We start from the raw sequence: 13,425 nt of genomic DNA on the forward strand, positions 1-13,425 counted from the left end.
GAAGAGACGCGTCCGGGTCATGGGACACTAGCGATAGCTCGCGGCGAGTGACGCGACTGAGTACGATTTCACTCCCAATTGGGTAATCAATCAATCAATCACGCGACGCCGCCGTCACGACTCGTCCCCGTCCGAAATCACCCGCGGCCTGCCGTGCGACGGCAACGCCGCGAACACCTCCCGACCGTCCGCCCCAACCACCCGCACGTTACGCACGCTCGCCCTCACCCTCGTCCCCGGGGCGACCCCCTCGCACCCCGCCCCCCACCGCGCCAGCTTTTTGCCCCAAAACTCTCGCGGAAACGCGACGCGCCGGTGCAGCCAACCGCTCTCACCGAACCTCCGCGTCGCGCCCCGCAGGTCGACGCGGGGGTTGGCGTAAAGGCCGCGGTCGTCGAGCGCGTCGGTGCGAGACAGACGCGTGCCGTCGTCGCACTCCACGTCCAGGGCGACGTACGCGGGGGCGGATCCGTCGGCGAAATCGTCAGAAAGGAGATCATCCGGAGACGTCCAGAGATCATCCGTCGCGCCGCCGCTCGCGCTCCCGCCGCTCGCGTTCCACCCGTCCGCGTCCTCGTGGTCCTCGTGTTCCCCCGCGTGCGCGGCCCGCGTGGGATTGGATCCGGCGACCGGATCGTTCAGGTCCACCGCCTCCGCGCCGCGCCACTTCACCTCGTACCACACCGAGTCCCCGGGTCGAACGACGTACTCCTCGTCGTCCTCGTCCTCGTCCTCGTCCTCGTCCTCGTCCTCGTCCTCGTCGCCCTCCTCCGATCGATCGCCCGCCCAGCCGCCACCCCGCACGCGCCCGTCGTGGCCGCCAGCCATCCACGGCCGGCGTTGAACCCTCCGTCGAACCCTCGCGCGGTCCGCCTTACCCCAGACGGCGTACGCCCACCCGCCGGCGTCGAAGGAGCCGTCGCCCCCCGTCAAGGCCCCCTCGCGCGCGGCCGCCATCTCCGCCTCGGACGGTGTCGCGAGGGTTCGCGCCGCGACGGTCGGGTTATCGCACAACTCCGCGGCGGTCGTCTGCGCCGCGGACAATTCCAACCGGCCGTCGGAGTTTTCCCCAAACGAAGAATCCCGGCCGTCAGAGTCGGTGGACGAAGAGCCCCCCCGCGCGCGGCCGGCGTCCAATCCCAGCGCGCCGATGCGCGCCAGCTGTAACGCCGCCGCCGACGCGAATCGACGCATGGCGCGCGTCGCCTCCGCCCGGTCCCTGTCCGCGTACGCTCCCCGGGACGCGCCGTGGATCACCCGTCGCAGCACGTCGGAGATTTGTCGCTCGGCTCCACCCGACGCGACGTCGGCTTTATCGGCGACCCACGCCGCGGATGAAGGGGAAAGGCGTTCGTTCTTACCCTCGCCGCCGCCCGGGGTTCCCTCGCCCGGGGTGAGCGCGGCGGCGACGGCGGCGACGAGCGCGCGGAGCCGTTCGCGGACGAGCAGCCGAAGCGGGTCTCCGAGGCGGCGGCGCCCGTCGGGCGGGTGGTCGGCGCCGCCGGGAACCCGCGACGTCGACGTCGCGCCCCCGGGCCCCGGAACCGACTCGTGCGCGAGCGTGAATCCAAGCTCCAACGTCTGAAACCCGAGGTGGTTCACCACGAGCCTCGCGCGCGCCGAGTTTCGCGGGCTCGACGCGTCCGTCACCGCCGTCGGCACGTCCCTGATCCGGCCTCGCGGCGTCCCCGCCGCGGGTACGCCCCCCGCGCCGTCGACGCACGCGTGGCGACGCTCGCACGGGTTCTTGCGCCTCGCCGGGGACACGTCCCGCGTCCCGTCCGCGCTCTCCCCGGTCTCCTTGTGCACCCACCGCCCCCGCGCGAACCCATCCGCGTCCACGTCGCGTTTGTCAAACTGAAACTTCCAATCCTCGGGGGCGCCGCCCGGCGGGCCCCTCTCGCGTGCGCCGAATCCGTCCGCGTCGGGTTTAGTCGGTCTCTCGGCACCCCACGAGTGTCCCTCCGTCTCGGGTTGGACCCCCGCGACGCCGGTGCCGTCGTACCGTGCCCGGGCGGCGTCGTCCGCGAGCGTCTTGTACGCTTCCGAAATCTCCAAAAACCTCGCACCCGCAGCTTCCGGATCCCTCGGGTTCTTGTCCGGGTGGAACAGCAGCGCCAGCGCGCGGTACGCCCTCTTCAGCACGGTGCGCCAGTCGGGTCGGTCCGCGTCCGCGCGGGTCAAACCCAGCACGGCGTACAGGTCCCTCGGTTTGAGCGCCTCTCGGGCGGCGGCGACGGCGCGGGCGAGGTTGGCGAGGTCGGCGTCGACGGAACCCTCTTTCGAAGAGTCGTTCGAACCCGAGCGTTTTACGTAACCGCTCACCTCGCCGCCGTACGACGAAGAAGAAGAGGACGAAGAAGGGGAGGACCCCACCTCGATGTCGTCCTCGTCGTCGTCTTCGTCTTCGTCATCGTCGAAGTCCTCGTCGACGTTCTCGCGGAGGAGTGAGAAATCCTCCAGCGCCCGCCTCGCCGCCGCCAAGTCCGCGTCCGCCGCGTCCACCGTTCCGCGGAGCAACCTCGCCCAGCCCCGGTTGGCGTACGCCCTCGCCAGCTCCGTCGCGTCGTGCCCGCCGTCCCCGGCGCCGTTCTTTTCGACGACGGCCTCGAGCGCGGGAATCGCCGACTGACACCAACCCACGGCTCGCTCCGCGGCGGCGTCGCCCCACTCGTCGTCGTCGTCCTCCTCCTCCCCGTTCCCCGCGGATCCTCCCCGCGATCCGAACCCAAAACGGAGGCGTTCGATGAAACCCCACTCGTCCTCGTCGGCACCCCCCTCGGCACCCCCTTTTCGCCCCCTCCCCCTCGCCGCCCTCGCCGCGCGTTTCGTCCTCGCCGCGAGCGACGATACCCTGCACAGCGCCGCGTCGGTCCCAGCCCTGAACAAACGTCGCACGTCCTTTCGACCGAAGTCTACGAGCGATGCCATCGCGGCGTCGTAGTCGCCCTCGCGTTCGGCAGACGCCGCGTCGTTAATGAGCGTCAGCAGCGATTGATCGCGTCTGAGCTGGCGTCGACACCCGCCGTCGTCCGGGTTGGCTCGGAGGCAATCGCGAAGGACCCCGGCGCTAGCCTTGAGCGCGTTCGTGGTCCTCACGCACCGGCGCAACGCCTCCGCGAGGGTTCGGAGGGCGTCCGGAGACTTTGGGCGGATCTTGAGCGCTCGGGCGACGTCCTGTCGCACCGACGCGTAGAGGTCCAACTCCACCCCGGCTTTGGCTCGAACGACGAGGAGATCGTACGATCGCCACGACGTTCGCAGCGCCTCCCCCGCGGTCCAAAACGCGCGTTCGTGCCTGAACTCGCGCGCGGCGCCGACGGCGGCGTCGTGCAAAAACCTCACGCGTTTGGCCTTGGCGATGATGGCGTCGGCGGCGTCGAGCGCTCGGTGGTGGTGCGTCGCGTCCGGGTCTAAGAGCGCGCGATGCGCGCTCCACTCTCGCGCGGCCGTCGCGGCTTCCTCGGCCGCCGCCCAGTCGCCGTCGAGGAGGAGGACCCGGGCGCGGAGGAAGGAAGCGCGCGCGCCGATCGCGGCGTCCGATGCGGAGGCGTGCGGCGCGGAGGACGGGTCGCATCGGACCACCGCGTCGTCGAGCGAGTGGAGGCAGCCCGTCACCATCCCCCGGCGAAGCTCGGACACCGCGCGCGCGTATCGCGCCTCGCACGTCGCGTTGTCGCCGCGGGTCGGCGACGGCGCGATGCGATACGAGGTTGGCGCGGGGTTGCCGGAGCCGTACGCGACGCCGGCGAGCGGGGAGAGGAGCGCGAGCGTCAGCAGCGTCGCCGCCCAACTCCCCGTTGTCAACCCCGACCGCATCTTTCCTTCTCGGCGCCCCGTGATCCTTCCCTCGCCGCTGACGCGCCTCGCCTCGCCCGTTCTGTGCCTAACCGCGGGTCTCGGGGGTCATCACCGCTGATAAGCAACCCCGAGCGCGTCTCGGATCGTCGTCGGTCGCGGCTCCGTCAGCCCGCCGGCGTGGGCCGATCTGCGCTCGACGGTGAAATTCGAAATCTCACTGTGAAAAATCAGGCTTGTTTTGTCGCTTCGAAGCCCCCGCCTGGAGGCGAAACGCGAGGGCACGGCTCGCACGCGACGGAGACGAAAGGGAAAAACGCGCGCTCGTAAGATTCACAGCTATAGCCAGAGTCGCGACGAACGACGAACGAAAAGCCCCGTCGCGGCTCAGTACCTTCTCGCGCCCCCCATCTCGAACAGCACCGTGCCCTTCCTCCCCTTTCGCCGACGCCCCTCCTCCGCCGCCGCCGCCGCCGCGTCCGCCGCGGGCTCCGCGGACCTCGCCGCGGCGCCCCACGCACCGTCGCCCCCAGCCACAAACCCCGGCCGCGTCGCCGCACGCGTCCCGGGCCCCGACGCCGACAGAGACGGGCCGAAAGCGTCGCCGACCAAGTCCGGCGTCAGCGACGGAGCGTCGAGCCCAGACGCGAAACCCCACCTAGCCACCCTCGAGAACGAAGCCCCCCGCGGACCAGCCGCGTTAAGAGCCGCCTCCCTCGCCGCAGCCATCTCCGCCGCGAAAGCAGCCTCCTCCTCCTCCGCGAACGTCCTCGCGCGGGCGAGCGCCTCCGTTGGGTTGAGACTCCGGTGAGAATCGTTCGGGCGAGACTCGGGTGAGAATCCGGACGTTTTTTCGTCCCCCGGTGAGTCACCGCCCGGTGAGTCACCGCCCGCCGCCGCCGATCCCCGAACGTCGGGCATCGCGCCGCGCTTGTCCGCGGAGAAGACGCGCGCGTTACGCCTCTCCCGCGCCTCCGCGGCGACCGCCGCCGCCTCCGCCTTTCGCTCCGCGTCCGCCCGCCTCCGTCGGCACGCCTCGCGCCTTCGAAGCTCCTCTCCGTGTTCCCTCAGCGTCTCTGTCGGCACGAGCTTCGTCATGTCCAACTCCGCGATGGCGTACTGCGTGGTCAGCGGAAGGTGGCGGAGGTGCGCGGCCCGACGCCTGGTGTCCTCGTCCTGCGTGTGACGCTCCAGCTCCACCACCGGCGCCTCGAGGGTCAGCGGGAGGTGTTCGTACGAGCCGTGGTGCGCGAGCAGCACACGAACGCACGCGCCGTGGAGCACGACGGGTTGGCCATCCTCCGCCTGGTAGAAGTAGTACACCTCCGTGCGGGCGGTGGGGGGTGCCGAGGGTGCCGAGAGTGCCGAGGGTGCCAACTCCGACGACGACGACGTCGCGCCGATGACGCCGCCGCCGACGTCGAGGGGCGCGTCGCGGTCGCCCTCGCCCGCCGCCTCGGGACTCCCCTCGAACCCCCCTCGAACGAACCCCCCTCGAACGAACCCCCCTCGAACGAACCCCCCTTCCCCGCTCTCGAATCCCGTCCCTCCGTCGCCCGGCGCCCGGCGCCCGCACGGCTCGGACTCGGCGTCCGACTCCGATTCCTCCTCCTCGTCGGTGAACGCGCTCGCCGCCTCCACGGCTTTGCCCATCAGAAACGCCACCGAGTGATCGTGCCAATCCGCGGCGGTCATCCCCGGCGGCCGCCTCGACCCGCCGTCGCCCGCCAGCCCCGGATGGGATCCCGGCAGCGCGGGGAACGCGCCGTCCATCGACCGCTCCCGTGCGGCTCTCTCCGCGGCTCTCTCCGCGGTTTTAGCGGCGGCGTCCTTGCGGCTCGGGCCCCGCGGGGGCGGCGGTAAGTTTGCCGCCCTCGCTCGCTTCTCCGCCCACGCCTCCAGCCGCGATTGCATCACGTCGCAGGCTAGGAGCGCGTACGGGAGCTCCTGCTCCGCCTCCGCGCCGCCCTCGGCGGCCATGAACGCGACCCTCTGCTCCAGCGCGCCGCTCTCCTCCTCCCCGAGCAGGGCTTCGTCCGCGGTGAGGGTGTACTTGGCAAAGAGATCGCAGCGACCGCCGTCCGCGCCGTGCGAAGACCTCGGCCACGTTTCGGCCCCGGAAATGTGTTCGTTCCCCCCCCCTGGTCGGCCCGCGACGCGCACCGGGGTGGGCACCGCGCTATCCCTTCGTCGGCTCAGCAGCGTCAGACGAGCGTTCTTAGCGACGACGCCTTTGCGCGCGGCGGGCTGCTTGCGAGCGTCGCCCCCGTTGTTTTCCATCCCCCCGGCGGCTGCTAAACCTTCTTCCCCGATGGGGTCAATCGGCCGCCGTCGCACCGTCCGAAGGTCCGCCAGCCTCAGCGGCGTGAAGCACATCGGGCACTTCGCCGGCTCACCCTCCTTCCTGACCGTCGCCGCGTGCCGCGCGATGCACGGGAAGCAGAACGCGTGTCCGCACAGCGTCACCTGCGCGCACGTCATGGGCTCGTCGAGGCACACCGGACACGACAGCGGCGTAGCCGAAGCCATCTCGACCAACACGACGTCGTCCCAGTCGACCATGTGGTCCGGGTCCGACGCGGCGCCCCTCAGGTCCGCCCAGTCCGCGACCAGGAAGCGAAAGTTGGCCTGGAGGAAGAGCTCCTTGCGGTACACGCTCCTTCGCTGGCCCCTCGAGGGATGGGGTTGGCGGTGGCCTCGGTTGCCTCGGTTGCCGTGGGCGGACGCTGCGCCCCCGCCGCGGCCGCCTCCGCGGCCGGTCCCGCGGGCGCGTTCGGTGTTGGCCCCCACGAGGTTCTCGCGGTGGGGGGAGGTGAAGTTGAGGAGGAAGTCGGCGCGCACGCCGCGGCGGCCGGGGCCAGCCCCGGGGGAGGCGTCCGGGTGTACGAGATCTGCTCCGTTCGAGCCCGGGGACCCGACGGCGTGTGGGTCGGTCGCGCCGGTGCCCTTGGCCCGGGGAATCGCGCGTGGAGCCTGGCCCTTGCCTCGACCCCTGCCGGATCCGCACGCATCGGATCCCTCGGCGACCTTCTCCCCGCGCGGGTCCTCGCGCCGCTGGCGCCCGCCGCGGTTCTCGCCGGGGTTCCGATAGCTCCCATGACCTTTAGAGCCACCTTTTTTTCCACCGACGCTGGCCCTTCCGGGATTCGCGGGCGCGGGCGCGGACGCGGGCGGGGGCCTGAACTCCACGGCGTTGAGGTTCAGCTTGCCCATCCCCTTGTCGGGGACGGACGACCGATCGTTACCTCCGGCCATCCTCCCTCCCCGGGCCTCCGTCAGTGCCCAACGTTTCAAAAGATAAGCGAAGCTGCGTCGTCAGCCAAGCGCGTCGCGAGATTCGATTTGACCCTCGGCAGCCAAAGGCGACCAAAAAGCCGTGGAGTTTGGCGCGAGACCGTCGCCGGCTGCGACCCCGAGTCCCGAGCGGCGCGACGCGTAAGAGTACAACGTTCAGTCCATTTCAAACGATAACGCAAATAGATAAACCGATCACGAGCCGCGGGCTCGTCCCCCCCCGCGCGTGGGCCACAGCCGCATCCATCAGCCGCTCGCCTCGCGACAATCGTCGCGACGAGGGAGTTTATTGAGCAGATCCTCCATAGTTAGAGCAGATCTTCCCTGTCCTTCTGCATTTTATCTATGCGGCTCAGGGCGTCTTGAATCTCCTGCTTGGTCTGCTCGATGTTCTCGATGTCCGTCCGCATCGACGCCCCCGACGGCTTCAGCGTCTTGACGATGCGGTCGTCATCCGCCGCCTCGGAGACGAAATCGTCGAGTCCCGTCCCGCCTCCCGAAACAGCCGAGCTTTCGAGATCGCGCTGGCGCCGCTCCAGATCCGCCTGCTGCGCCAGTAACCTCCGTTCCATCTCGGCCATCTGCTCCGCGACGGCGACCATCTCGAGCTTGATGTCGTCCATGCGGCGCCTGAGCTCAGCCGGATCGCGAGCCGCGGCGTCGTCCTCGTCCGAGTCGTCCTCGTCGGCGGAGCCGCCGCGTTTGTTCTTGATCGGCGCCCCCTCCCTCGCCTGCTTCATGGACTCGGAGAGCATCTCCTTCTTGGACGCGCGGGAGGAGGTCGATTGGGCCTTGTCCTTGTTCCCACCGTTTGTTCGCTCGGGTTTGAGGATGTCGAGGACGGCGTCGAGGGCGACGTCCGCGGCGCCGTACGCCGCCTCGCTCGCCCTCTTGCCGAAGATGTTCCGCATGAAACCCCTCAGGGCGTCGGGTTTGTCATCCTTAACCCCGGCGTCGTCGAGCTCCGCCTGAATCTCCGTGGCCGCCTTGATCATCGTCGTCTTGGCCTCCACCTGCGAGAACGAAAACGCGCGGAGCAGCGACTGGAGCCCGATGTTCATCTTCTCCAGCGTTCGCTGTTCCTTCTCAACCTCCTCTTTCGGCGCGCCCTCTTGCCTGAGTCGCATGATCGTCGTGCTCTGCTTCGCGATGAGGTCCTGCTGCTTGCTGATCCGCTTCTCGAGCCCCAACATGTCGGACAGCACGCTCCTCTCCTCGAGTAACTCGTCCGCGGCGTCCAGATCGTCCGATGGATCCGACGCGTCACCGTCCCGTCCCGAGTTTTCCCGTCCGCCGCCGAACAGACCGAAGATGCCGCCCATGGATCCGAGCCTCCCGTTGTACGTCACCGATTTGGTCTGCGACGCGACCAGCGCGGCCACCTCCGCCGGGTCCACGGAGAAGAACCTGTGCCGCATCGCCTCCTCCGCGGACGGCCGCTCGCCGTTCGCGTCCATCAAACGCGCGTACGGGTCATCCTCTTCTTCTTCTTCTTCGTCGGGACTGAACGAATTCTTCGAACTCTTGGAACTCGTTCGCTCCGCCGAGACTTGCGCTGCGGCCCAGGCGTCTTCGTCGTAGCTCCTGGGTCGAAGGAGCGCTCGCGCGAGATCCCAACCCGCGCCGTCGCCCGCGTCGAGGACGGCCGTCTTGGACCTGCTGAGCTGCCCGCGGTTCAGGTCCCTCCACAGGAACAAGTCGTACCCGCAGCGCTTGAGCGATCGGTTAAACGTGATGAGGCCCGAGTTGGTTCGAAGCGACGGGAGCGCCAGCTGCATCATAACGACGCCGGCGCTGTACATGTCGAACCTGTCGGGCTTGTGCTGGACCCACGCGGCGCTACCCGCGGCGAGCGCGACGGGGCCGAAGAGCTTGCGGATGTCCGGCGCGTCGTCGCTCGGGATGAGGAACTCTTCGGGCGGAGCGTACTTGGGGTCCATGATTGTCTCGTCGGGGGCGAAGTTCATGCCTGTTCGGAAACACGCGCACGCTCCGAGGTCGATGATCTTGAACCGCGGTTCCCTCTCGCCGGTGACGTCGGTGTTGGTGAGGACGAGGTTGTGGGGCTTGATGTCCCGGTGCACGAGGCCCGCGCGGTGCACGGACGCGAGGTTCTTGAACAGCTGGCGCATCACCGCTTGCGTCACCTCGAGCTCCACCGCGGGATCGCCCCTGGACGAGCCGTCGCGGTTGAGGAGCGCCTTGGCGATGCCCGCCGGGTAATCGGGCTGCGCCATGTACTGCGCGAGCGTGCGATCGCCCTCGAACTTCCACACGAGCCACAGCCCCTCCTTCGCGATGACTCCCTCGCTCTGGTTGAGGTACGACTCGTCGGGGGTGACGCGGAAAGATCCGAGAAAGTCGGCGCACGACCCGCGCGCGTCGCGCGTCACCCTGTCGTTCATCCACGCCTCCACCTCCTGAAGCTCCGCGGCTCCCTCCACGGTGAGCTTAGGGCGCTTGAGGACCACGTCCCCAGCGCGCCTCGCGTCGATCTTCCCCTGGTAGACGACGCCGAAGGAACCCTCGCCGATCTGGCGCGCAACCTCGACGTCGGTGCGCTTGTACTTGGCGCCCATGGCGGTCACCCGCACGGCGACGCCCCTCGCGCGGCGGTGACCGCCCGTCGCCCTCTGGGGCCTCAGCGCGGGAACCGCCGGCCCGAAGACCCGGTGCGACGGCATCAGAGTCGCGCTCATCGTGCTCATCGTCGGGCCCGGCGCCGATACCTTTGACCGCGTCCGCCTCAACCGCGGTGACGATGATCTTCGGTGCCCCCGGAGCGCGGGAAAACTCAAAGCTGGAAAGGAACACTCTCTTTTGTTCGGGAGCGTGATTGGAAGGGCGTGGAATCGATTCGGGCTCGGCCAATCACGACCGAGACTGGATCTGCTATGACTTTTATGCGGAGCGTCGAAGCATTTCAGGTTAAGGGGTTTGAGAGAAACCTCCACCCCGAGTTCCAAACCCAACCCACCAATCCTAACAGAAACCCTGCAGCCCGCAGCGCAATCACAAGGGCGGCCGATTGCGGGGCGCTCCGTCGGAGGCATCGACGCGGGTGCCGGAGGGGGTTCGTCGGGGTGTTCGATGGCGAGTCAGGGCGCGGCTCAGGCGGGATGGACCCCGCGCTGGGGCGTCCTCGCCGGGCGGTCGTCGTCGGGCGTCTCCACCTCGTACGCGCGCGGCGCGGAGGAGGATAGGACGATGGTTGAGGACGGGTCGCGGGTCGCCCGGGGCGGGACGGGACGGCGGTGGGGATCGCGGTGGCGGCCTCTCGGACGACGCCGATCGAGCGCGGTGGCGGTCGCGGTGGACGACGACGACGCGGAACCGCGATCGCGCGAGGCGCGCCTCGCTACGGCGCGCCCCGCGCGAATCGGTGCCGAGATCGCCTCGATAACCCGCGCGGCGCACGAGCGCTGGCGGGTGCGCCGGAGTCGACTCGCGGACACCGCGGACGCGGGGTTTCACGCCGTCACGACCGACCCGGAGACGACCCCCGCGAGGACCACCGCCAAACGACTCGCCGCGGGCGCCATGAGCACCATGGCGGTGCGCACCCTCCTGGCGCCGTTCGAGCGGATGAAACTCGAGTACATGCTCAACCGCAGCACCACGCCGCTCGTGCCGGCGGTGCGCGACATATTCGCCCGAGAAGGCCTGAGGGGGTTCTGGAAAGGAAACTTCGTCAACCTCCTGAGGACCACTCCGTACAAGGCCATCAACTTCGCCGCGTTCGACGCCTACAAGGGCGTGGCGGTGATGATGTGCGGCGGCGACCCGCGGGATGTCGACAAACTCTTGCTTGCAGCCGCCGGCGCCGCCGCGGGCGTCACCAGCGTCTCCTCGTGCTTCCCGATGGACGTCGTGCGCACGCGGCTGCTGGTCACCGGTGGGATGGAGAAGTACGGCGGCGTGGCAGCCTGCATACGCACGCTGTACAGACGCGAGGGACTCGGCGCGTTTTACCGGGGCTTCCTCCCCGCAATCATCGCCATGACCCCAAACGGAGCCGTCTACTACACCGTGTACGACCGTCTCAAGGCGAGGCGCATCAAGCAGATAGAGGCGCAGCGGGAACGGGACCGGGTGAGCCTGGGTAAGCCTGCGGTGACACGGGGGGACCAGGGTAACCACGCGATAAAGCCTCGGGTGGAGCAGCACTACATGATGCTCTTCGGCGCCGTCGCCGGCGCCGCCGCCGAGTTTAGCACGTACCCGCTCGAGGTTGTCCGCCGGAGGATGCAGCTGCAGGGCGGGACGAGCTCCGTGTCGCAGGTGTTCGGCGTCGACGCGTTCAAGCGCATGACGATGACCCTATCCGTCATACTCAAGAGGAAGGGAATCGCGGGTTTGTACGTCGGGTCGGTTCCGAGCGTGATGCAGGTGCTGCCGTCGGCGGCGCTCGGGTACTACTCTTACGAGATGTTCAAGATTTTGGTCGGCGTCGACTGATTTGGTCGTCGGACGGACGCGGCGCGAGCGAGCGCGGGGGAAGCGAGCGGCGGTCTACGATCCTCGCAGACACGTCGGGGTGCTTCGGTGTTGGGGATTGATTCGGGCGTAGATGTTTGAAGCGTTGCTTATTTATATTAGAACGGCGGTGTTTTGCCCCCAAATAATAATGTGAATGTGATGCGTGCGTTTCTCTACCTCCGGGACGGCGAGGTTCGACGTTTCAGAGCCGATCGTCGTCCCCAAAATTAAGACATTGAATAAATACTCGGTGTCCAGCGTCCGTGCTTGGCTTCTTTGTGTCTTCATAGGCATACAGTCGGGGTGGTGATGCTCATCTCCCTCCCCGGGTTGAACATAAAATGCAGAGCGGGTCAGGCCGCCTTCGTCGCCTTCTTCGATTCCGGGAACTCGTCTTTGTCCCCCCAACTGCGCATGGGCCTGAGGCGCTCCTTCATGAGCGCGATGAGCTCCTTCCTCGTCCGCTTCGGCTGCCCCACGTTCACGTAGTGATCTGCGAGGTATCCGTGCGCCTTGAAGAAGAGCGCGAGCCCGACGTGGAAGAATCCAATCTCGTTAAACACCAGCGCGTCTCTCGCCGCGTGCTCGTCCAGCTTCTCGATGAACTTAGCGGGAAACTCGCTCCAGTGGATCATGCTGTTGGCGTGGTGCAGAGTGTGGAACCCGTCGTTGTACGAGCGCTGGTTGTCCGGATGGTTCAGCACCGCGTACGTGAGTCGATAGTTGCACCGGGGGTTCACCGGGCAGACGAAGGCGTGCTGAGACCAGTTGCCAAACATCAGGGCGGTGGACACCGCCAGGAAGGGGACGAAGCACGTCCACACCGCGAAAGGCGCGGAGCCACAGTGCCAGGCGGCGTACCACGATGACAGGGTCAGCGCGAACCCGGCGGTGACCTGCGCGAAGAGGTTCCATCGCTTGCGGATCAGGGCGTAGAAAGGGAGCTCGACCCACGAGCCCACCATGAAGCGGACCCAGTAGCAGACCCAGTGGAGGACGTTGTCGCGCTGGTACGCCTCCGTCGCGCTGAGATCCTTGTTCCACTCGTTATTGTCGACGTGGTGCATGACGATGTGGTGGAGCCTGTACGTGTTGCACGGGATGCCGAACATGGGCGCGTAGAGGCAGATGTTCAGCCTGTTGAGCGTCTCCCCCGCGAACGAGCCGGGCTTGAACAGCCTGCGGTGCGTGCTGTAGTGCATCGCGAGGATGAACCGCTGGAGGTAGAGCGCGTTGAAGAGCGCGAAGTATACGCCGCCGAGGATGTGCGAGGGGTAGACGAAGAGTAAGACCGCGGCCGGCCACATGGTCACCGCGATGTTGAAGAGGAGCACGGCGATCTCCATGTCGCGCGCGTCGTTCAGGTTTCGCTCCAGCCAGGCGCTGACGAAGCGGGGGGGCGCGAAGAGCGCCTCGTTGCGGATGGCGGTGAGGTCATCGAGGTAAACCTCCTTGCCAACGCATCCTGGGCGGATTAAAGGGTTCAGATCGCGAAGGTCAGCGCCCGAGCGAGGGTGGGGAGGGGAGGAAAACGCAGGGACGGAATGGGGGTGACTTCGGGTGGGAAAGGGCGCCACGTGATCGACGGAAAGGGCGCGCGGTGGCGCGGGGTTTGAACGCGCTTGGGTGCGTACCTTTGGCGCCGCCTCCCATTCGGCCGATCATTGGGACTCCATTTCTCTCTTTTCTCGCGGGCGGGACGCACATTTGCCGTCCTCGAGCCCACCTCGCCGCGCGCGCGACCGACACACGAATGGGGCCGCCAAACGGCCCTCCGTCCGGAAAAGGACTTCGGATTGCCAAAAAGGCCCAAAAAAAGGCACGGTTGGGGGTTAACGAACCCCAAATTGGTGT

General features: G+C 67.9%; 4 protein-coding genes across 4 annotated transcripts; 1 reads left to right on the plus strand and 3 right to left on the minus strand.

Moving 5' to 3' along the window:
• Window positions 1-114: 114 nt before the first annotated feature.
• MICPUN_60250 (predicted protein) lies at window positions 115-7,053 on the minus strand (the record flags this gene model as incomplete). Its single annotated transcript, XM_002503989.1, has 2 exons — window positions 115-3,880; window positions 4,193-7,053. 2 exons carry the CDS (start codon window positions 7,051-7,053, stop codon window positions 115-117), a joined length of 6,627 nt encoding a protein of 2,208 aa, XP_002504035.1.
• A 180-nt stretch (window positions 7,054-7,233) lies between these two features.
• MICPUN_60251 (predicted protein) lies at window positions 7,234-9,800 on the minus strand (the record flags this gene model as incomplete). The annotated part of the gene is made up of 1 exon (XM_002503990.1): window positions 7,234-9,800. The coding sequence occupies one exon, from the start codon at window positions 9,798-9,800 to the stop codon at window positions 7,401-7,403; it is 2,400 nt and encodes a 799-aa protein (XP_002504036.1). The 3' UTR covers window positions 7,234-7,400.
• Window positions 9,801-10,623: 823 nt separating this feature from the next.
• Window positions 10,624-11,523, plus strand: MICPUN_70538 (predicted protein; the record flags this gene model as incomplete). Its single annotated transcript, XM_002503639.1, has 2 exons — window positions 10,624-11,184; window positions 11,254-11,523. Coding segments are annotated over 2 exons (831 nt in total), but the record flags the coding sequence as incomplete, so codon positions are not given.
• A 145-nt stretch (window positions 11,524-11,668) lies between these two features.
• MICPUN_108671 (predicted protein) lies at window positions 11,669-12,927 on the minus strand. Its single transcript, XM_002503991.1, has one exon. It carries the CDS (start codon window positions 12,915-12,917, stop codon window positions 11,925-11,927), a length of 993 nt encoding a protein of 330 aa, XP_002504037.1. The 5' UTR covers window positions 12,918-12,927; the 3' UTR covers window positions 11,669-11,924.
• Window positions 12,928-13,425: the final 498 nt, after the last annotated feature.

This window comes from Micromonas commoda, chromosome 7 (assembly GCF_000090985.2).
Source record: "Micromonas commoda chromosome 7, complete sequence".
Lineage (NCBI taxonomy): Eukaryota > Viridiplantae > Chlorophyta > Mamiellophyceae > Mamiellales > Mamiellaceae > Micromonas > Micromonas commoda.